Source organism: Labrus mixtus, chromosome 11 (assembly GCF_963584025.1).
Source record: "Labrus mixtus chromosome 11, fLabMix1.1, whole genome shotgun sequence".
In the NCBI taxonomy this organism is placed as follows: Eukaryota; Metazoa; Chordata; class Actinopteri; order Labriformes; family Labridae; genus Labrus; species Labrus mixtus.
In genome coordinates this window covers 22,241,508-22,264,774 of record NC_083622.1, presented here as the reverse complement: position 1 = coordinate 22,264,774, position 23,267 = coordinate 22,241,508, and the positions used below count along the sequence as shown (strand labels likewise).

The following is a 23,267-nucleotide window of genomic DNA, read 5'->3' as shown; positions in this document are numbered from 1 at the left end:
AGAAAGTGGAATGGGATACTGAGGTGTTTAATTACAGGTGAATGGAAATGAAAATGTTTACAGACTCAGATATGACAATACTGAAAACTCAGTCAGGGGCTACGCTGATTCATGGGATTTGTTCACGATGTCAAACTTCAGCATTAGCGTAATTGTTCAGATAAATGTTAGTAATGAAAGTTAGTTTTGCTCATTTTATGAAGGCTACAAATTAACCGTTGCTGTGGACACAACTCAAACTGTAGATTCCAACAAACTATTTGGGTAGCAGAAAAAAACATATATATTCTTTAAATCAATGAATGGTTTTCAATGATTGATTTCCTAAGTAAGAAGCCATGTAATAAGCGGAATAATGTATAGTGAGAGGGTTGTTATCGCAGAGGAACACCTTCAGGTGAGCAAGACCCCTCCACGTGAGTGGGGGTCCTGCTCACCCTGTCAGGGTTCAATTCCCTGATAAATACCTGCAAAAGTGCAGAATTATCATCCAATCTCTGCAACTGTGTTTAAAGGTAAGTTTATTCTTAAAATCAATATGTATGTCTCTTTCATAGTTTATACAAATTATAGTTGTCTGTTGAGCAGGATTTTTAAACGGCAGTGAAAAATTGGTGTGTGTGTGTGTGTGTGTGTGTGTGTGTGTGTGTGTGTGTGTGTGTGTGTGTGTGTGTGTGTGTGTGTGCATAAGCTTCCTACATACACACACATGACTTCAGTGTCCTGTCTAGTGTATCTATAAGTGTCTGTGTAAAAGGGAATGTATGACTGTGACTGTGTGACAACAGCCACACTGAAGAGGTCTTTGTTACTGTTGAACTAGGTGTGTGTGTGTGTGTGTGTGTGTGTGTGTGTGTGTGTGTGTGTGACCTACAGTAAATGTCTTCTTTAGAAAAGGTCCTCCCGGCGTCTGCAGCTCCTCTGGACTCACTTGTCTTTTCAGAACTGTTGAGAGAAAAAACACAACAAAAATTACTACAAATATTCCTCATGCATGTTCTCACACACACACACTCACACACACAAACAAACACACACACACATACATACACATAACCCTATTTATAAGTGTGTATGTTCCGTTTGTGTGCAGAAAGTGCAGATGTCAGTCAAATGCTAACAGGGCCTGGAGGCTCTGTGCTTCCTAAAACAGTATAGCTATCGTCCCTTCCCCCACTCCAACTTCCCCTCAACATAACTCACTTTAACGTAATTCACCAGAAGCTGTTTCTTAAAAAAACAGATTTAAGTTTGAATATAAATTCATTACATCAGCAAAAAGAAGGGAAAAAAACATTTAAAAAAAAAAAAAAAAAACAGAGTGCAGGGATGAAATGTGTTCAAAAACTCATAAATTACTTGTACACACATAATTCTTACACATTAGCAGAACATATGGGGAAGAACCAAGTGGCAACTTCTTGAAAAATGAAGCCATTATGGATGGAAGTGCGTTAAACTACAGTTTCTGTGAGGGAGTAATGAGTTACATTCTTCTGCAGCTGCTTTAAAGCAACAGCACGTGATGGCCATGAGCAATGATTTTACTACTGATGTCTGGTGGTTCTTATAATGCTAACTGCTTTTTCTTATTTTGCAGAAAGAAAACAATATCTCAAAGTAGAAAGGTTGTGATTAAATGACTTGAACTTGATTTACTTCTTCCTCACAAACCTGAGAGTCATTGACAGCCTGTGTGTGTGTGTGCATGTGTGTGTGTGTGTGTGTGTGTGCGTGCGTGTGCGTGTGCGTGCGTGTGTGTGTGTGTGTACTGAACAGAGTGTGTTCTTGCCAGATCACTAGCGGTCTGTGAATTACTTCTCTCTAATCTGATGAAAAGAGGGAGTCAAGTGAGAGAGGTCTTTTATCCGCTTGATCTGGACATTTCCATAATCTCTCCAGAGGGAAACCTCATCTGATCAGATTTACAAATGATCTGATTTTAAATCACTCTGCTGTTTCTGGTGATCAGAGACTGACATATCTATTATAATTAACTAAAAAAAGATTTTAACCAGCCACCGACTCCTCCGATTCTTCTGTCAACTTTTTCTTTCAATGTTTTTTTATTTTTGGACTCCTGTGACAAACAAAGTAACCAAGGTTAATGTGTTGGGAAAAGGACTTTATGTGTGTGAATGTGGATGTGTGTGCCTTCCTTTTCCTGTTCATTGTCTTTTGTGTATGTAAGGTCTCGGGTTGAGGGGGCTTCACTGGTACAAAGAGACTCTGTCAGGGACTCTGCTTGAATTAGACACATCAAAAGGAAAGCTCACAGTAGTAAAGACACACAAAGTTAAACACACACAACAACATACACAAACACAACACTTCATTCAAATCTACTCAGAAGTCTAAACATCTCCAAATAATGTAAAAGATAATCTCTCGCTAAGGGTGGCATACATCTTGTGGGGGGAATTGTTGATATTTATCATAATAAATGAATAAATGGTATTCTATATTTTCCTATAGTTTGTTTGACTTGGAATGAATGGTGGCGGGTTCAGTTGGGAATCCAGCAGCGCCGTAGAGAAGCTACATTACCACTAGACGTTTCGACTTCTACATTGAATCCGCAGCGGAGGTAAATCGGTGGGATTTTACATCGCATTACAACGCTACGGGAGCACAACACACACTATGTGTAAACACACAGTGGGAGCTACACATGCACCCACACATAGCGCTGTGTCATCCCACCAGCTCCATCATTATACCATTGCCGCTGTGTCGACCCTGTTACCCCTTTGTTACTACCTCTGATGGCTGATGAGGGGCAGAATGACTGCTCCACCAGTACGCCTCATTTAACATTGTGGACAACAGGGGTGAAAAATTACGCCTTGAACTGGCGGTATATGAGGGCTTTAGGATTCACCCAGGAGCCATTAATCTGTCAGTCTGTACACAAAATAGAAATATTACTACAAAATCTCCACTTCTACGGTATGACACAGCTCACAATACAGAAAAAGGTTCCTTAAAAAAATGTATCACTACTTTACAAATTTCATTATGTCCTGCTGACAAATGAAACTCTTCACAAACTAGACACTTTGTGTAGAATATATGTGCGAGTTAATGACAATTACCAGACTTGGGGTTGCACAGCACAGGTGGGCTGCTGCTGAGCGTAGGACTGCTGCTGTAATAACCGCTGCTGCCACAGCTGCTGCTCATGCTGCTCCGCCGAACCACCACCTTTATCTCTTTGGTGGGACTCACTGACAGCGAGAGAGAGACAGAGAGAGAGAGAGGGAGAGAGAGAGAGAGAGAGAGAGAGGGAGAGAGATAGAAACCAGGGGCATTAGTAAAAGACAGACAGGATAAAGAGAGAGACCAGGACAGGAAATCCATAAAGCAGGATATAGATTAACTAGATTGAAGTGACCGTTTATTAACTCAGCCTTTATTCCTGCACATCATACAACAGCATGAAAAGAACTAACTCTAGCTGAGTACATGGAGCCATTTAAGCTGTTTCTATTCACTAAATTACGGTTTAATTTTCTTTTTTAATTAAGAAACCAAAAGCATCAATAAATTCCTTGAGATTAATAACAATGAGCAAATTCCTTTCAACAGACTGGGCTATGGTTTTATTACTGTCCCAAAAAGCAATAATTATTTTAACTCTCTTTCTTATTACTTCCTGTTTTCCAGATATTATTTCTTATTTCAGTTGAGAAAGAAGATAAAATACTAACAAAGGCAATGTAAAGTTCTCACTGCCACATTTTAATGAAATAATTCCATTGTTTGAATAATATATAATCCAAAGCTAATTTGAAGCTGAGCCAAAGCTAAACTAATCTCCAACGTTTGAGGCAAAGTCGACCTTACAATGTAAATGAACAAACGTGACTTTAATGTTTACTTTAATAAATCCACTGTATTATCCTCACGGCAGACTGACCGAGGACACCACTTATCTTGTGTGTCTGTGTTTGTTTAAGTCCACAGAAGATAATGCAAAATGGGTTAACATGTTTTATTTTCTAAGAACATTTGATACCTGAGAGAAAGCTGGTGTTGCCTCCTTCTGAGTTCTGTTTGCGGAGACAGAACGGGCTGTCGTGGCTCTCGGGGATGCAGCGACTTCGCTCATGGAGAAGTTCGATCAGCCGCCGCCGCCGCCTGAAATTCATCCTGAACTGGAAGAGGAGCGGCCCGTCCACAAAATGATGCTTGTTGGTGACTGAAAGAGAAGAGGCGTGGAAATAGTCAATAAGCTAAATAAAAAAGAGAGATAGAGACAAAAGACAACATAGAAAAGCATGAAAAGGTTTGTGAAACTTCATTGTTTGAACATGATACCTAACCCTTGTTATCCAGAAATCTATTTGTAAGGTTCAAGTAGGAAGGAGGCAGAGATGTAAAGTAGGAGGACATTTCACGATTGTCTTGTTGAATGTAATTATATTCTATTTGTGAGTCAGTAATGCCTCACAGGTACAGGAGTTTTTTTTTTTGTTTTTTTTTAAATCATTGGCCAGTTTGGCTGAAAACTTGACTGATACGTGTTTCTCACGTGAACTGAGCTTGCGCACTATAACACCATGTGATTCAGGGCTGTGCTGTTAATTTACACGACTCATCAGGCCCATTCATAAAGGTTAGGTCATCCTATTTCAAAGTAGGAGCTAATTATAATGACTGGTTTGATTTGACCAGACAGACTTTTACATATTTAGATGGAGGCCAAAAAAGTGTAATTCTACTACGAGTCAATTCATTTTCCGCCATGAGAACAATAAGAAACACACTGGTTTTGTGGCAAGTTCACGTGTCCTTTTGTGGCTGCAAGGCGATTGTCAACCCAGCAAATCCTTTTATTCTATGTTACAACAGAGGAAAACACATTATGGAGCCGCCCTTCAGTGAGTGTTCTCCTCTCCTCTTCACACTAATAGACTGACTAAACCTTTCCAAATCTGAAATGCATTTTTCTTTTGCTCAGTATAAACTTGTTCAGAAGAAGGTCTTTTTAAAAGAACACCATCAACATGGTACCACAGTTAACAATGATAAATAGACACAATGTGGATCCATCCAGACTGTTCCTCAATACGAGTGAATGTGTGAGCCTGACGTCAAGGACCACAGATTGTCAAATGTATCTTCTTCTCCATCCTGTTTCTAATGTGTGTTAATGTGTTCTGCGCTTTCTCTAATGATGTTTGAAGTGCAGAGTCCACATGTCATCTATGAAATGTTAGTGTAGTTATTTCCATAGAGTGAATGACACTGTGAAGTCTCTATCAGACTCTGTATTACATGAACTAAGTGAAGTGTCACTGATACAGCTGCACACAGTCTGAAGTCTAGTTCCACATGCCAGTGCCGATGCCATATGATCAACATCAACAAAAAACTGCTATAAGTCCATAATATGTTTCTGCAGTAACACACTTCCTCATTTCATCAGACATGGGTGTGGGCAACAGACATCAGCGTCAAATCTAATTCCAAGTCACGTGACAGCCGGACAGTGAGTCCTTCAGGATCAATGTCCGGTCTTTAACAAAATCACAAAGTCAACACACGTCACAGGAGAATACACAAAACCACAAAAACTATGTCTAGGTCAGTGTTCACCCTGTGTTGTAATGTCTCCATATTTTGAAAAATGTATCAGCAGTTATAGATTATGTCCTGTCAGTAAAGATCATTGAAGGATTCAAACAGCTGAAGCTAATCATGCCTTTAATTGGCTTGATTTAACGAGGGGGGTGTAAAGTGTTTGATTACGCTGCACACAAAGTGTAGTGCAGTATGTACAAATACAGAACAACTTCACAAGATATTATCCCAGACATACGACCTGGTTCCTGACAACTCTTATTGTATATACTTGACAGATTTTTTAAAGATTACATTCTTTTTTAAATCTGGATTAACTCAGATTGTCACACCTTTGTTATCATTTTTTTATTCTGAGATTTTTCTATTTTAACACTCAAATTATTTTGAGGAAGATGGAACAACAGATAGAACTGCTTACATGATGTACAATGCATAAATGATTATTCAGTATTACTAACTGTAATAATAAACGGATTCTTGTAATAGTCTTAAATCTGGAATTATAACTACAATTTGGAAAAGACTCAGGGAGATTCTTCTGGCAAACGTTTAAGGCTCGAACCAATCACATAAAGAAAAGGGTGTACATATCACAAACGGAGAGATAAATGTAACTGTAGTCTTTACAGCCAGAAGAACTAGTTGACCTCCTGATAGCTGTGGCATTTTCCACGTGTTTAAAACTCAGTTACACTCTGTAACTCGACTCACACTTGGACACTTCATGGTCAGTTTCAAATATAGGACACACAGAAAATACACTAGAAACCAGCCTGAGATTCAATGTGGGTCAGTTCACAGCGCCTGAGAGACTAAGTTTGTTTTTTTAGGTTTATGCAGCTGAACTTGAGAGTTTCAAGGTTTCTATTTGTTTTTGCTGTTTTGTTTAAGACCTGAAGTCTTAGAGAAGAATAGAAAGGGGTAACATTAATCCGGGCTCGATACATCTAAATGGATTTATGTTGCTGGAGCGGTCAGCTAAATCCTTCAGGTTTAGCTGCATATGACTTTGAAAGAGACATTTTAAAGGGAGTCAAAAGGGTGTGTTCGTGTGTGCAGAGAGGGCTGTAATCCTGCTATAAATCGACAACAGTTATCAGATAGGAAGACCTTTCCCTTTATAACACTGTGTTATAAAGGGAAAGGTCAACAGATGGAGGAGGAGCAGCAACCGAGAACTATAAACTAGTGCCAAGAGGCTGTTATGGAGAAGTAGGGAGTTTAACTGTCACTAAAATTAATTCACACATCATCAATCTGTCAATAAAATGACATCCAGTCAGGCTGCTCTGTAGAGGTGCTTTAAGCCCAATTGAGGAAGCTGAGAGTTACATGAACAGATGAACAGATGAACAGATTTGAATCTTTAACCACAATTTTGGGTTTACTGATTCAATGGTGCAGGTGTTGCATTGTTCCAATACCGTGCTGGATGATGCCATGTTCAAGAAGTCTTCTCCCCAGCTGCTCTGCCTCCTCTCTGGTGGAGATCTCCCCCTCCTGCAGAAGCCAGTCGATGAACTCAGAGGCCACCAGGGTCCGCTCGAACACATCGCCCTCTTCTTCTCTGGTTTGTAATAGAGTGTTTTCTGTGTTCATCAACCTGTGGGCAGAAAACAGCAATGGATTGTTGAATTAGTTTAGAGAAAAAAAGACAATCCCAACATGCAAGATATGGTATTGGGTGATCGTTATACGACATTCAACACATAGTAACAACAAAGGAAAAAGGCAGATTGAAGTTTGAGGTCTTGCTTTATGGGAAATTATATTCAGTTATTTTAATAAATGTAGTGTTTGCAATGCAGTAATTTTACTGTGGCTGATGTATTTAATTGGTTTTGCATATATCACACACTGAAGTTAAAGAAAACTTTTCATTCCTAGAAAAAAATCCCAACAAGCCTAAATGATTTGACCTTACAGTAAAACTTTTCTTGAGATACTTGAGAGATTTGTTTAGTGCGCAGTAAAAGGGTGTTTTATTATGAAACTTCAGTTTTCATAAGAGGGAACTTCCTTTTAAAAAAAATCTTCCAAAACCGCTTGCTCCATTTCTTGGCTCTGTAATCTGTACAGACAAACACAAGTACTGCTCTGTGAATGTCTGCGGATGAGCACGATAGCCACAGAAGAAGAGGCCTGAGAATGTAAACTAAATTCAAGAGCCGCAGATTAGAGTGATGACAAGGTAATTACACATAGGGACACCCTGGAATTTTGCCTCTATGGCTATAATACTCAACTCAGTTGGGTTTATACATTTGAATAAAAAACAGATGTAAGGATAAGATTTAATAAAGTTTCATTAAAAAAAACTATCGCAATGCAGTCTTAGTTTTAACGTCTTTCTTATTAAGGATTACATGAAGCAGAGGTGACACACGATCACACACTCATAAACACACAATCTTACAAACCAGATCAAACAAGTACACACATGCACAGACTGAGCAGAACCGCTGACTCTGCTGTCACACACACACACACACACACACGCACACACACATACGCACACACACACGTCACTCACGCCCAAACATTGTCACCTGAGTATTTAAACGATGTAGAACAGGCAGTGCTCGTGAGAAAGATTCAGATTTCAGTGATACACCTGGACATGTCCCAACATGTGCTAATAATAAACTGTATCATCGGGGAGATTAGACACTAATCTTTCCACGTCTTTATTGGCTGTGTTATGCTGGCATGGATTAAGTTCCCACATTCTGAATTGGTAGCTATCAATCATTCACTAAACTGCCAATTTGACACACTTAATAACATAATAGCACAGATAACTATTTAAACTTAATGGATATAATATTAGATTGAAGATTTTTAGAATTGCTCAGAAAGATTTTAAGAACCAAAGTTACTGAATTTTGTCACATAAAGACAGAATATTTTCCCCACTAGACACATCTTATGGCGCAAACATTTTAGCTCCAGGCTAGGAAACAACCACTGACCTAATTAGACCGGTCTAAACTGGACACAGAGGTGTCTGACTATGTGCCAGTGAACAACGGATACTCTTTAAATCTCTGTAACGTTAACAGCAGACATGACATTTCTTCTTATGAGTTAGTCAGTCAAGATATTATATACGAACATAACATGAGGTTATAAGAACATGTGGAAATGGAATAACACTGATTTGGGATTTTTTTTTCAGTGAGAAAATCTATATCACTCTTTCCTGTTTGCTAAGTATAAAGCTACAGCTAATATTGGTTAGCCTAGCTTAGCATACAGACTAAAAGCAGAATGCTTTGCCCTGTCCAAATGGTAGAAAAATCAACCAAATGAATGGCTTTTAGTGTGGCTGATTTCCTTCTGTCTCTGCAAAGCATAACACAATGGCATATTTGTAATTTTTAGTGATAAACCAAGCTAATCCGCTGCTGGCTCATGGTCGAGCTACGTATTAACCAGACAGAAGAAATCAATTTTCTACTGTTAGCAAAGAAAAAACCAAATAAGCTTATTTCCCAAAACATTGAACCAATGAAAATATGAATAAAAGCTGTGTTTTACAGGTAAAGCACACTGAGTGTAGTTGCATGAGTGGAGCGGGCAAGGCTGGTCTCTCATGGAAAAGCCATCAGCATTGATTAGAACTCTGAGTGCAGGCAATTTGACAAGAACATTTGTGTAAAAAACCTTCAGAGCCCGGGGAAAAAATCTTCTGCTTAAGGGATCTTAATGAGGATCCTAGTATGTGAAATGAAACTAAATGAAACCTTAATTAAGTGCAGTCTCTAAAACAGCAGCCAAACCACAAACAGCCTCGTGAGTTGGTCCAGACCAGCAGCATCCCGAATCAGCGTGATTCAGTCACAATGACTCACCAACAGGAGAACATATTGTTGATAAACTTGATGACAGGCCGACATTTTATAACTCAAGTTTCGACCCTGGCTTTAGTAACAAATAGAGCTTAAACTGAAGTGCATTAAATGATCCGAGCTGCACGCCCAGAACTGCCCACTGACTCATCAACACACCAAAAGAAAAGACCACACCTGAAGTTGTCAAAATGTGATTAATTTGAAGCTTAACTAGGGCAATAGTTTGACCAATATTAACACTCAACGTCATAATAGAAATGTTGAAAGAACATTTTTCATCATGAAACCAGGCTGTGTACACAATGCAATATATGACAGTCCATGCAAACATGTTAAGTCAACATGTGAGCTGAAAGGGACTGATTCAAAGTACTTTGTTTCAAATAGAGCCCAGTCGTAGAATAAGAGCATATTTAGTAATATAAGAAACTGTATATACAGTATGAAAAGCACAAGTTAAAGTGTGTGTGTGTGTGTGTGTGTGTGTGTGTGTGTGTGTGTGTGTGTGTGTGTGTGTGTGTGTGTGTGTGTGTGTGTGTGTGTGTGTGTGTGTGTGTGTGTGTTGGTGGGGGGGAGTGAACTGGAAATACAGTGCTGTTGCTCAGTCAGCATACCTAACTCAGCTGGAGTGGTGAGACACTGAGAAGTGTTTGTAGGACCACCAGGATTCTCCCTGCTCTCAGATGTACACTTGCATGAAGATGGAGCCCTAATAAAACCTCTCGAGACATACAACAACTTTTAAAATGAAAATGTGACTCAAATGGTTGGGACATTTGAGAGTGCTGTGCAATAAGCAAGAAACTGTATCACAACGAAAGCAGTGGTTTGAAAGAAGAAGTTTTAAACTGTTTCAATCTGTGTTAACCAAAATGATCAAAGGGGACAGAAGACATGTGATTGATTGATATATATATGTAATGAATGTGTGTATGTGTGTAAAATATGTCAAAAATATCAGACCTAGATTAATTTCACCTGGAAGTTAACACGTAAGATGCTGAATACGTTATTTTCCTTACGTTTAAATATTTAACACAGAACCTAAGTAATTTCTAAATATAGCACATTTCTAGTGCTAAAGTGGAGAGAACCCAGATGCGATGTTTTTCCTTTATATTACTTTGTCAAGTGAATCCAAGTTCCCACTGAGAGCCAGAAAAGAAAGCATTTGAAAAAAGGGGTTGGACTGGTTTGATCTTTAGGATAAGAGAGGAGAGGTTTCACATTATGCTTTTTAAGGTACGTTTGAATGTGGGTTTGAATGAAATCCATCAGAAAATGTTCAAAGACAGCAAAACTCTATTTTAGAAATATCAACTGAAAAACACGTATTTCCCTTTCATGACCTCATTTAGCTGCATTGAGGTCACTTCACAGCTAATGACTCATTATGTAAGACTGACAGAAACGATACAGCATACATAGACTGTAAACCCAACCTGGATCATTCGTGACTTACATTGTTTCTGGTCAATTTTGTTTTGTTTGTGTAGCTCTAAATACCAGTTTCAGTCCGTAAAGCCTCTTTACAGCGAATTTATACAACAAATGAATGACAACATGAGACCTTCAGCAACGATTAGCAATACTTTAGGCAAATCCAGCCTAGTTTACACATGTCTTTGTTAATAACCTTGTAATGTTGGACTTCTTTCTGTATTATCCAAAAACATTCCTCCAGTCATCAGTGAGTCATGTGGAAATGTTAAGATTTGCTCTCAAGCTTAGAGAGCAACTAATGTAATTAGCTTGCTAGCAGTTGTAACATGGCCTTAGCTGTACAGACACAGAGACAGCTTTATGATGATGACAACGGAAACTAGTTGTACGTTTAGAAATAAAGGGTTGTATTGCTCTCTCCTAATTTGGCAGCACATACTGTATAAGTTGTATGTATGTGTCTGAAAGGAAGATCAAAATGTCTGGAATGCAGGAAAGTGGTCATCATAATGTCAAGTGTATGCAATTTGCGGTTTATCCTAAAACCACCAGCATGCAAAATCATGATCGTGGCCATTTAACGACAGTGGCGTTAGGACAGAGACAGAGTCTTTGTTGATGTAAACAGAGGTGTTTTCTAACCTTGAAAAGACATGAAATAAAGACATGTGTGCACATGACAAGTTGTGATAAATTGTGAAAACCCGATTTTACATAAATGTGTGTGAAAGTCAAAGAACAAGTGTAAGTGCTGCTGCTCAGGTTCCCTTTAGCAAAGGGACAAAGCCACAGCTGCCCCAGTGAGATCAACATCCTGGACTATCTCCTGTATGTTTGAATTTGTAAGGAGAGGAAGGCATTCATGCTCAAATAATCTGCCAGATGTCCCGGATTAATAAAGGCTTGACAAGGTTTTTTTTCTTCAATGTAAAAGACTGGTTTTTTTTATATTTCACTGTTCTGTTTTAGAAGCATTGCTAAGCCATTTTCTACATGAAACACGTGCATATAAACTGTCCACATGAGTTTTAAAGTAATGTTTATGCTCTGACTAACCATCTGGTGCCTGGGAAATGTCGTATTAAAAACAGTTTGAGATGCCTTCCTTTGCTTTGTTTATGAGAGTTTGTGTTGATATGACAATTAACAGCATCAGAGATCCATGTGAGTGGAGCGCTGTTTATTTTCCAAAATAACTAGATGTGAGACTGGCTGCAGGAAAGGGACATACTGTATGGTCATGGAGGTAGGAGTGTATATAGGTATGCTACATTCAAACGAAGTACTCTTCCAATGTTTTAACTCTAAACCTTCAAATCAACATTTGTCAACCAGCAATGAATTGCTAAAGAACTGTACAGTCAAACTAAAAGATACTAAAACAATAACACACAACAAAAGAAAGCCTGTAGGCACCAAATGTCCATCACTCTGACCAAACTGCTATAAAGAAAAGGTAAAAAAAACTAATGTGTTCATGTAAAAAAAAATAGTAACAACAGCCATGGAAGCAGTTTATCCTGTACTTCAGAATTGACTCCAGAGTTGTGCACAAATGCAAAGCAAAACGTCGGGTGATGGCAGAAATGTCATGTTCATCAATGATCATCTTAGTATAGCATGTTAGCATGCTAACACGAGCGAATTATCTCTCAACACAAAGCAAATTGAAGACAAGGGGAAATTCATTAGTTGTGCCTGAATTCAGCTAAACTAAATGAACAGTGACATACGTGAAGACTAACAACGTTTTAGAATGAGGTGGACATAAATGTTTCTACCACATTTCATAGCGTTACCTATTATCATTTTTTAAATACCTCCATTTCTAACCTAACTTGTGGTTTAACCTACAGTGACATCTCCCAAGCCATAAAGGTTAAGCTTTTCAAAAATATAGGCTTGCATATGGGCCATTAAAGAATTTCAGAAATAAGCTTAGAGAATCTGTATTTATCTGATAAACAAAGCCCCTGATGATGACATGTAGTGAATGTTAAGGTCATGGGGTACCCTGAAACCCAGAGAAGCATCTGATTAATTTTAAGTCAAGCAAGAGATATATGAAATATAGTTTAATATTTAAAAAAAAAAAAAAAAAAAACCTTAACAAATAATAATAATTATAATGTGTTGGTGGAGGGATATGTCATCATAACAGTCCTGCAGAAAAAATAATCTCAAGTGTCATAAGTGTGATAGTGGGGCAACTCCAGTTAACATTCAAGCAACCACACAGCAAGCTTGGTGTGTGCGTGTGTGCGTGTGTGTGTGTGTGTGTGTGCGTGTGTGTGTGTGTGTGTGTGTGTGTGTGTGTGTGTGTGTGTGTGTGTGTGTGTGTGTGTGTGTGTGTTTTGTGTGTGAATGCGTGTCCTAGGCTGCAGTATAGAGATTACATAAACACATAGCTTGGAGAGCAGAGACGACAGATGTCTACTGTTGGACTATTTCTTTCTCTTATGCAACTGCTAGTGTTTGTGCATGTTTTGTGTGTGTGTGTGTGTGTGTGTGTGTGTGTGTGTGTGTGTGTGTGTGTTTCTAATGCCTCAGAAAACTGACATGAAAAAGAAATCAGCGTTTATAAAAGTGTCAATGTGTTTGTGTTAAGGGAGGCACAGAAACACACTTTCTTCATGTGACAAAGACGTGTCAGGATGTCTAAGAAGGGGAAGAAGAGTGAAGCTGCGTGTGTTTACATCCAACTAAACAATAGAGATGCCAGTGATTCATAACCACAGAGAGAAGTGGAGACACAGAGGAAGGCTTTTGGGTTACTATAGAAACAATTACTTTAATCACCACTGGAAATACAGCATTATGGGTTAAAAGCTGGTGAAAAACAAAAACAGTCGTGTGATGTCCTCTGAATCCAGCCTGTCTCTAAACAAACGTTCTGAGTCATCACTGGTTAAAATCGATGCTTCCAATAACTTCTCCTGCATGCTTTTTTCGTGGAAAAATAAATGAAAGGTGGAGGCTTTTCTGGTATACTCAATCAGTATGCCTCCCACTAAGAGACACTGAGAGAAAGAAGGGAAATAAACTTGTGGCATCGTGTGTGCTACTGTCTTCCAAATGGCCAGCATCGAAAAAGAAAGTCTCAATCCTTGAGAACAGAGATAGTTTTTTTTTTATCAGCTGAACACAGTGAAACCCAGCTAGAGAAGTTATGTAAAGGGATACTTCTCTGGAACTGTGGAGTGCACCAGATAAAGAAACTCACTCTTCTGCTGCCGGATCAAAGTCATGATGCTTTTTAAGGAAGTTACAATGTCAACTGGATGAAGCATGCAAGCTACGTGTCAAATGCTTAATATTTTTGCATCACATCAGATAAGTCTATGAACTATTTAAAGAAAATATTCTAGAAAATAAACAATCTTGTGGAGAATAACACTTTCAACTGTAGTATGCAGCAGGTTAGATGAACTTTGGCTCCAAATGGGGAAAATTTAATTTTCATACTCTAGTTCCATAGTTTTTGTTTCTTAAATAAACAAATAAGACATAGCGTTTTAGTTAACGAATTTAAGCGTTGCTGATAGGCAGCCATATTTCCTTTAGGCTGATCTAGGCTACACATGACCCCTGTTTGTAGTCTTTATGCTAAGCCTAGCTAACCAGCTCCTAGCATTACCCTTTAGTCTTGCTTATGGACATAACATTGGTACCAATCTTCTCATCATTTAGCCCTTGGCAAAACAAATACGGTGAACTTTTCCTTTAAGGCTTCCCACCAAAAGGGTGGAAGAGAAAATCAATTAAAAACGCTGAAGGATAAAATATCTGTGCTCTGCTATCCCGATGATAGCTCCATATAAAGAACAGGTAGGAGTGGTTGTGATTGTGTTTTATGTAGTGTGTGTGTGTGTGTGTGTGTGTGTGTGTGTGTGTGTGTGTGTGTGTGTGTGTGTGTGTGTGTGTGTGTGTGTGTGTGTGTGTGTGTGTGTGTGTGTGTGTGTGTGTGTGTGTGTGTGTGTGTGTGTGGGGGGGGGGGGGGGGGGGGTTTGTTTCTTACTTTTCATAGATCCTCTGCCCCCTCATAAAGACTTTGGCTTCACTGTCCAACGGGAACGTGCCGTCATCTTTCCGGAAACGGTAGAACAGCTTCAAGTCTTTAAACTCCCGGTGCTCGTCACACACTGAAAACACACACAAGAAAATGTTCAGCTCCAGCAGGAGTTGCCAATAGGGAAGCCAAAAATTGATTATTGATGACAAAGAGCCAGAACAGGAAGAGATTCTACGAAGTGAGTGACAAAGCCCAGTGTGTTTAATACAGAGAAACCCTGTTACAAAGACATGCAGCTTCTTCATTTCTTCTTAGACTGAATAATGTTATTTATTATTTATAAAGACATGCAAAGAATTTAAGACCCAAAACTGTGTTTTTGCACACTGTTTCATGTGCAAAGCTTTTTTAATTCTGACAAATAGCTTATTTATTTCACAGCTAAATACATTTTTATGAATCCAATCAGCTACAGAGGCCACTCTAGATTATGACCCCTACATGTGGATGTAATTGATAACACAAGCAAAAGTTTCACACACTGGGATCATGCGGGAATTTGATTATGTTTATATAAAGCAGTCACTGAAATCCAAATACCAATAAATCATTCTTCCCCAGCTGGGATTGGTTAATAATAAATTGCCTCTGTATAAACTCTAACTGAAGAGAGAGAGAGGAGCAGGCCTACATTTCCGTCTATTTTTTCAGTGTTTGGTCAAATGAGAAACAGGTAGTGAGACGCTACACTGAGGCCAAATTGGCCAAGAAGCAAGAAGAATCATCTATTAACAAATGGAGATTGTTCCCAGAAAGTGACAAACGTTAAAGAGAGGGAGGGGGGGAGGGGTGAGGTTTGGTTGTAGATCACTGGATAAAGCATGTCCAAGACTAACCCAACACACGGACACAACTCAGGTTTACCGTGGTGAATGATGCTCTGATCCAAAAGTTTCTGCATGATCTTGATGGCTGTGTCTCGGTCTGATGCTTCCTTGTGTTCTATCAGCCAATCAATGAGCTCCTTGGCCACAAAGCAGTTTGGGTAAGTTCGAAGGTGATGTCGCCGATCCTTGATCACCTTCGCCTCGTGGAGCCGCAGCCTGGAGGACAACGAACAAGCATTAATATTCATACACAAATCTGATAAACAGTTTATGTTTTATAAATTAACAGCAGATTAAAAATCTAAAAGTAGAAACCATTCATCCTGGCAGAGATCAAGTGGATTGACAACATGGCAAAAAGGCTTGGAGGTAAACTATGCAATCCTGTCATTCCCTGTTTATATGATCTACTCTAACTGAATATTACACTTTATATAATCTAAGAGGTTTAACTTCATCAATTTGTAGAAAACAAATTAAAGTAAAGAAAAATACAGATTATTCACAGTTTAGTATTTATGATACCAATACCAGTATCGGAAATGCCTTGAACACAGCCTCAAATGGGGCTAATGGGATCAGCTAGTATTCAAGTAAATTCACCAACTGATTCCACAAGTTTTAGCCTCAGAAATACTTGACTCTTTTCTTTCTTGTCCAACACGGTATCCTACGTTGCTGTGGTTTGTATAATGGGCTTCATATGGCTACAACCGTCCAAGAGGGACAAATAAGTACTGATGCAAAAAATTAAATTGTAGAGCTAACAAACAACAGCAGTACAGTACTAACGAAGAGTAGCGTTAGCTAAAGCTAGCAAGTTGTCAACGATTACATATTTAAAGCTATATATTTTTTATCGAAGTCAAGATTAGACAAGTAGTTAAAACACAAAATAATTGGAAACACTTTTAAATTCAAAGTTTCTCCAACGCTCTTCTGTGGACACAGGACATCAGGCAGCTGTTGCTAACAAATAAGCCTGTTTTTTATTTTCTCAGCTTTTTTTAGGGTAGGGATTCCAATGAGCAAGAACATACAACAATGTACAACAACAATTCTCAACTTAAAAGTATATTTTTTTAAGCACACTGGTATCAAAATGGTACTAGGTATCAGGGAATATTCAAGTCTAGGTTTCAGAATCCATATGAGGAAGATAAGATCAGAACATCTTTAATAGACCTCAACATGTGAATTGTGAAACAGCCCACCACAGCCTTAACCAAGCTTCCTGCAGCTAGCTAGTTCCACTTCATGCTGAGTCTGTTTGCAGCTGGCTAGTGTTACGCAGGATGAGATATGACAGCCAAGTCTGTCCCAAAAGTACCCACACACTGTTCTGCCAAGACTCAAACAGGTTCCAGACTTCACTTTAAACCAGCTCTGTTACACCCTCTCCTCTCCTCTAACGGAGAACCTACACAGACATCCTCTCCTCTTCTTTTGCCCAGCTTCAGAAGATTGTCTCTAATCATCTTATAAATCATCTTTTAAAAAAAAGAACTGGAAGCAAAATCCTCCCTCTTGTTTTTCCTATAAAACCCTAGTTTCTGCTGTAGGTGTTTTTAATCCATTGACTACTGTCTGTAAAAGCATTTCTTAACATTAAGGGTGCTATTACAATACCAAGGGTCTGAATGAGTCTCCCAGTATGTCTGTAATGATGCTGAGGCCCATGTTGAAACATTCATCATGCAACAAACACTCTATTCATAACTATGAACTGGTCACCGGACTCACTACAGCAGCTGCATGTGTCACTGTGCCATAGTATCCATCCTTCTGTCCATTATATAGTTCTGTTCCTGAAACAAATCTGCTTAGAGACAAGAACAGTGGACATGATGGGTCACATATGTGTGATAAGATATCTGAAAACAGTCTGTTATCACAACCAGGAACTATGTCACTCTTGTTCCACGAGCTTGACTTGTGATACTGTGATCAAACAAAGGTGCTTTACGTACACGCCTTGCTTTTATTATACTAGCAGCTTCATATGTCTACTTTTGTACCTCTATTTACAAAATGACTCTGACTTTCTCGCTCCCTCTGAACTACCAGTTAAGACCAAAGGACAAAGCTAAAGCACGAAGCCAATGTAAACACTGAGGGGGGAACATCATTCATTAATCTGGCCATTGTGTGTTCATGCTGTAAAGTGTGACAAGACTAGTGGACTACAAACATGGAAACAGCTATGATTGATTAAAGCTTAATTTTGACAAGGATTTTATATATTGCAATGCATTGTCATACTTTTAGACGTGTGATATAATTTGTAGTTTAAAAAAAATCTTATTATGGGACACTGTCTTACTGAACTGTATTGAAAAACACACCACCAATTGCATACAATTTGACTTAAGTTATACAATCAGAACAGTGGGATCATTTTATCAGGTCCCTTTAACATACATCTAAAACTAACTTACGAATATTTTTCGACCAAAAAAGCCTCTCCTGTTTATGGGTACAATACCACAAAAAATATCACTACCCCAGAGTATTGGCATCAGAAAATCACAAAAGTCAATGGGCTTCATCCTCTGGGGACTATGAATTTATACACAAAATGTCATTGTAATCAGGCAACTGACTCAGAACCACATTGTCATCCCAGAGATGTGCTACTAGCACGGCTCGGAAAAACCCTAAGGACAACTTGTTGAGTAAAAAGAAAGACATTTAGAGAAAGAAATCGAGCATTGTGTCTCACAACCTTGAACCTTTCCCTCAGTTGAATCTCAGAGGCACATGACTCTGGTACAGCTAACCCCAAGAACCCTCCGTTCACTGACACCATCCTCAGTGACACCTGGCAGCCTCAGTATTCAGCCGTGACAGGAGCACAAATAGTTAACAATGATAAACAGGGAAACTCACACTGGTGCTAAGGAGGAGTACACTTCAGAGACACTAACTGTGAATCTCTGGGAATGACGACATTAACTTTTTTATGATTCTTCAGAACACAACAATGAACAGTGAGTACTTCCACAAAATCAGCAAAAGCTCAATTTAGCCCACCCAGCTGTAAACACTGCTCAGAGGCATATTTTGCTTGTAGTTCAGAGGGGGGCTGGAATTCCAGGCATTGGTGCCATGCTTTAACCCACTGAGTCTCTATTCATTGCTGGTAGATTTAGCCGTACAGCAAACAGCACCAGGGTAACCGTGTGTTTCTTTACAGGTCAAAGGGTGCAGCAGGTCAACAACACTGACAGAGTAAGAACTCTCCCTAACAGGATGGATGGGTAGGGCATGGTAATGATACAGGCTTAGTGGGTTGATCATTCCCTGTGCAGCTCAGCAAAAATGACTCATGCATTCAGTCTTAAAAGGCAAAACAGGATCCTGAAAGATATACAGATGTCTCGTGCCAAAAGCATGCATGTTATAGAGGTGGAAATAAAGGTGTGTTCATGGGGAAGGTCGTCCATATGTTGCTGCCTTTGTTTGGCTGTGCATGCTGCAGTGGGGCTGAGACTGCCTGTAGTGCCACTTTGCAGTGAGGGAGGGTATCATGCATGATTATTAACTTGCTGCCACACATGCTCACAACAACACCCTCTGATCTCAGTGAGTGTGTCATGTCCTGTCATGTCCAAAAACCAACTAAACAAGGAGTATACATATTATTAATACAGCTTTATCGGGAGGTCTTCATGAATCACTTAATGCTTAGGGTTCACTCTGCAGATGATGGTCACAAATATAACCGCCTGTGTATCCAGGTTCAGGAGGGGTTACTCGCCGACATACCTGAGCTGTTCCCCGGTTACGAGCACCTCGGCCAGCCGCTCCAGCTCCGCAGCCTTCTTCTGCATGGTGTACCCGATCCCGTCCATCTCCCTGCTAACACGAGGGGGAACACACACACACGCACAACACACCGGGGAGGGTTTTGTTGTCAAACAGCCTCACACAATGACATCATTCTTGCACTGGGGAAATGCACTAGTCTTGCATTTTTTTTTCTCAGAGTTAAAATGCTGTGCAGCAAAGTGTGCACAATTTGCTTTGTAGCTTGACTAGTGCACAGAAAGAGGAAGGAATGTATTGAAAAACAAAGACGTGCAGGCATCCACAAGGTGCGGATTTCAGAGAATAAACAATGCACTGGCACCTCCTTTATTTTTGCTTACCCTTCAAGCACCATGGAGAACGAAAAAAAAGTTCAGCAATTATTCCTTTGGTGAATAAAAAAAAAGAGGATTAGCCTATACCATCCTAGGAAACCTGCAACACTGCAAGCAGTCAGAAGTCACTCCCAGTCTGAATGTGCCAATGTGACAGAAGCTGCAACACTCCACTTTAAAATCCTCGAAAATCCTACAACACACACATTTATGCATGTATGTAATGTTTCTGTTGAAGGTCCCTTTAGTCCGCTGCAGCTCGGATGAACGCAAGTTGAAATACAACAATGTGTGTCAGCGCGCTGATCCCGTTTGTTTTGTCAGCGACACACACCCCACACACACACCACACTGACTGTATGAATCCTATGAATCGTATGAATGCACGTTTTTTTCCACGGTGCAGCCAGTACCCATCTACACAGCCCCCGCATTGGGAGGACTCTGCTGACGTCACTGGGGGAGTTAACCAGATGGGCGGGTTTGTAAAGATTGTGAGTTCGCTCGATTCATACACCGCCTGGCCCTGGAAAAAAATATAGATAGGCCATTGGGTGTGATTTTAGTTGTTACCATTGACATGAGTTTTACACCCTTAATTCATGTGCTGTAACTAATGTAATAGAAACAATCCACACAAATGAATGAACGGGGCTTTGGGAGGGGCGGGGGGGGGGGGGATTCAGACCATGCAGTGTAATGTTTGCATTACGTAACACTAAAACAGACATGTCTGCATTTTATTTTTTTGAAATCTTCAAATCTATGAATTTTTGTTTCACTTTAACTCTTTAATTCGCCTTCTGTTGGTTGTGTGCAAAACTGCTCAAAATGTGAACTGGTTAAAAATGAGTTGCTTTAAATTCACACGTTTCTACAGAAATTGGATTTATGGGGAGGATCCCCAGGTTATATATTCTGCAATGATACTGTGTTACAAATGAATGCCTTCCACACCACAGTTATACTATTGCCCATGTAAAAGGCTGCTCCAAGCATCGTTAGATACAAATAGGCTAATATAATAAAAATTGACTACACGATTAAGGTTATTCATGTTAAAACGAAGTCGACATACAGTTTATTCCTGATGGAAAGATAACCTTTATGTCCTGTTTGCACATTTGTCTGCTAAAAACTATACAGAAGTGATTATTCAAAAAACGCCCCCAACCCGAACAGATGTAGTTGATCATTTGGCTAACCTTGTATAGGTGATTGTAGGTCCTCTCCACAGAAAAAAGTAAAGTTACAAATAGGTTTACAGAACAGTAGGCTACAGTAGAAGGTACAACTTAGTTTTACTAACTCTATTTCATTTGATGTGTTGTGTTAATTGTCAATGAATAAATACAAGGCTTTAGTTGGTTCACTAAAAGAACTTTGAAAAAGAAGGTGACAGCAGTCCAGGTCCCAAACCCTCATTCCCCACCCCTTGCTTACTCCTTTTTTGTTCCAGACGGGACATGCAGTAAATTGTGTTCCATGATATCATGTCATCATTGAATTTCATTTCAATTTCATTTATTAAATGTGATCTAGTAATTTCAAACAATAATGAAAATTATTATCTTTATTGTTTGGAATTGATAGATTAAAGATGCATATCTAAGGCCCTGTTCAGGTGGACAGCACAGGGGCATCTAGAACTGGACTTAATATTAAGAGAAGAGCAGTTTCACATTAAAAATCTGTTTTTTTTCCCAGACACTGCTTGGATTGGCAGCGGCTGGAGCCAATCTCATGCTAAACTCAGCTTTTGTCTCTGATAACTGAATACAGAAGTCTGGTGACTAAAATCCTTCATTCAGAGAAACATAGTTAAAAACGGCGAGATCTAAAAAGTCTTTTGTAAAAAATGTGGTTTTGTTACAAAATTGAGAGGCTACATTATATATATATATATATATATATATATATATATATATATATATATATTTCTATCCTGTTTCCTGTAAAATGAATACAATTTTGGGTACTAAACTTGTTCAACATTGCTTATAACTGTTGGCATTATAGGCTATAAATCATTTGCATAGGGGTTTGGATATTTGATTGAAAATATCTGTACACAGTATTCACATTATGATCAGAACGAGTTGTAAGCGATGTGTGTTGGTGTATTTTAAATGTTTCTAGCCCTATGAATTAAAGGCCTTTTACACTTTTCAAACCGTCCTGAGTGCCTGGACCTGGATCATTTAATGTAGCCTAGTTTTTGTTTTCAGTTTCCCTCTGCTTTTTGTTTGGAGTATTACCTTCATGAGCACTGGTGGTTTCAGGGATATCAGAAGCGCCCCTGTTGTCTGTCTTTTGGTCTAAACATTTTTTTAACTACATATGGAAGAACAATTGTTTTTTTTAAATACAAGTTGTATGAGATGATGGATGTGGGATGAAAAAAAGTTACAAACTTCACATATGTGACAAATATGTCATTCTGTTTTTGTTTGACCTGAGAGACAAAGCACCAATAAAAACAGTGGACAGTTTTAAAGAAAACAAACAAAAGAACCTGTCATAGTCCCTAAGCACAATGAATAATCGTTTGACCTACACTCTCCTCACCCAATGAATTTGTCTTTCAGGCATTCTCACACACACACACACACACACACACACACACACACACACAAATACACATGCAACACCTCCAAATGTTAAAATACAGGGTGGTGTCAATTAAATCCTTACAATACATTAAATTGCAACAATATATATATAGCTCCCTGTACGGGATATTATATAGGCTATATAATCACAATCTATAGGTATAGTAGTAGATTTGGTTGACAGATGTCGTTTAGTTCGTCCCTGTGTGGCTATCCAAGTCTGACCATGACATCTGCTGGCGTATAAGGGCACTGCTGGAAATTATGTTTTCATATATAATTAAATTATCTTGTTTATTTTTCGTATTGTTAGTTATAAGGAGGCCAAATCAACGAATTAATTTTAAAAAAGCAACGAGTTTCACGCAAATACACGAATATCCAAAATGTAGAAACTGAGAAGATGTCGCATGATTACTTTAATAGCGTACACGTGATCATACATTTTTCATACGGGCTAGTGGCGCAATGGATAACGCGTCTGACTACGGATCAGAAGATTCTAGGTTCGACTCCTGGCTAGCTCGTTGCTTTTCATTTTCTCTTTTGGACAACGTAATTTACGATGAAGCAAAAATGACTTCAGCTTAACAAGCCATCACTAACATAATGATTTTAGGTACTCTATATCTTTTCTGTAAAAAGTAATTATCTTCATACTTTGGTCTAGCTGTTCTATGTTTGTTGAGCTAAACCACAGCCGCCCATTTCTTTTCGGTCTAGCA

At 39.0% G+C, this 23,267-nt stretch overlaps 1 protein-coding gene and 1 non-coding gene across 4 annotated transcripts in view; one reads left to right on the top strand and one right to left on the bottom strand.

Annotated features, from left to right (window-relative positions):
• Positions 1 to 20,314, bottom strand: part of deptor (DEP domain containing MTOR-interacting protein) — a 29,695-nt gene extending 9,381 nt beyond the window's left edge. Inside the window, exons 1-9 of one of the 3 annotated variants that reach the window (XM_061050934.1) lie at positions 20,105 to 20,314; positions 19,937 to 19,981; positions 19,554 to 19,646; positions 15,823 to 16,001; positions 14,905 to 15,028; positions 7,014 to 7,192; positions 4,019 to 4,201; positions 3,096 to 3,227; positions 875 to 945 (exon numbers count right to left, since the gene is read on the bottom strand). In XM_061050934.1, coding sequence (XP_060906917.1) covers positions 875 to 945; positions 3,096 to 3,227; positions 4,019 to 4,201; positions 7,014 to 7,192; positions 14,905 to 15,028; positions 15,823 to 16,001; positions 19,554 to 19,646; positions 19,937 to 19,950 — 975 coding nt within the window. In that variant the 5' untranslated portion in view covers positions 19,951 to 19,981; positions 20,105 to 20,314. Of the gene's footprint in view, positions 1 to 874; positions 946 to 3,095; positions 3,228 to 4,018; positions 4,202 to 7,013; positions 7,193 to 14,904; positions 15,029 to 15,822; positions 16,002 to 19,553; positions 19,647 to 19,936 lie in introns of all 3 variants that reach the window. The other 2 variants (XM_061050936.1, XM_061050935.1) reach the window with 2 other exon arrangements.
• Positions 20,315 to 22,996: 2,682 nt separating this feature from the next.
• On the top strand, positions 22,997 to 23,069 carry trnar-acg (transfer RNA arginine (anticodon ACG)). The gene has a single exon. It is a non-coding gene; the product is annotated as a tRNA-Arg (tRNA).
• Positions 23,070 to 23,267: the final 198 nt, after the last annotated feature.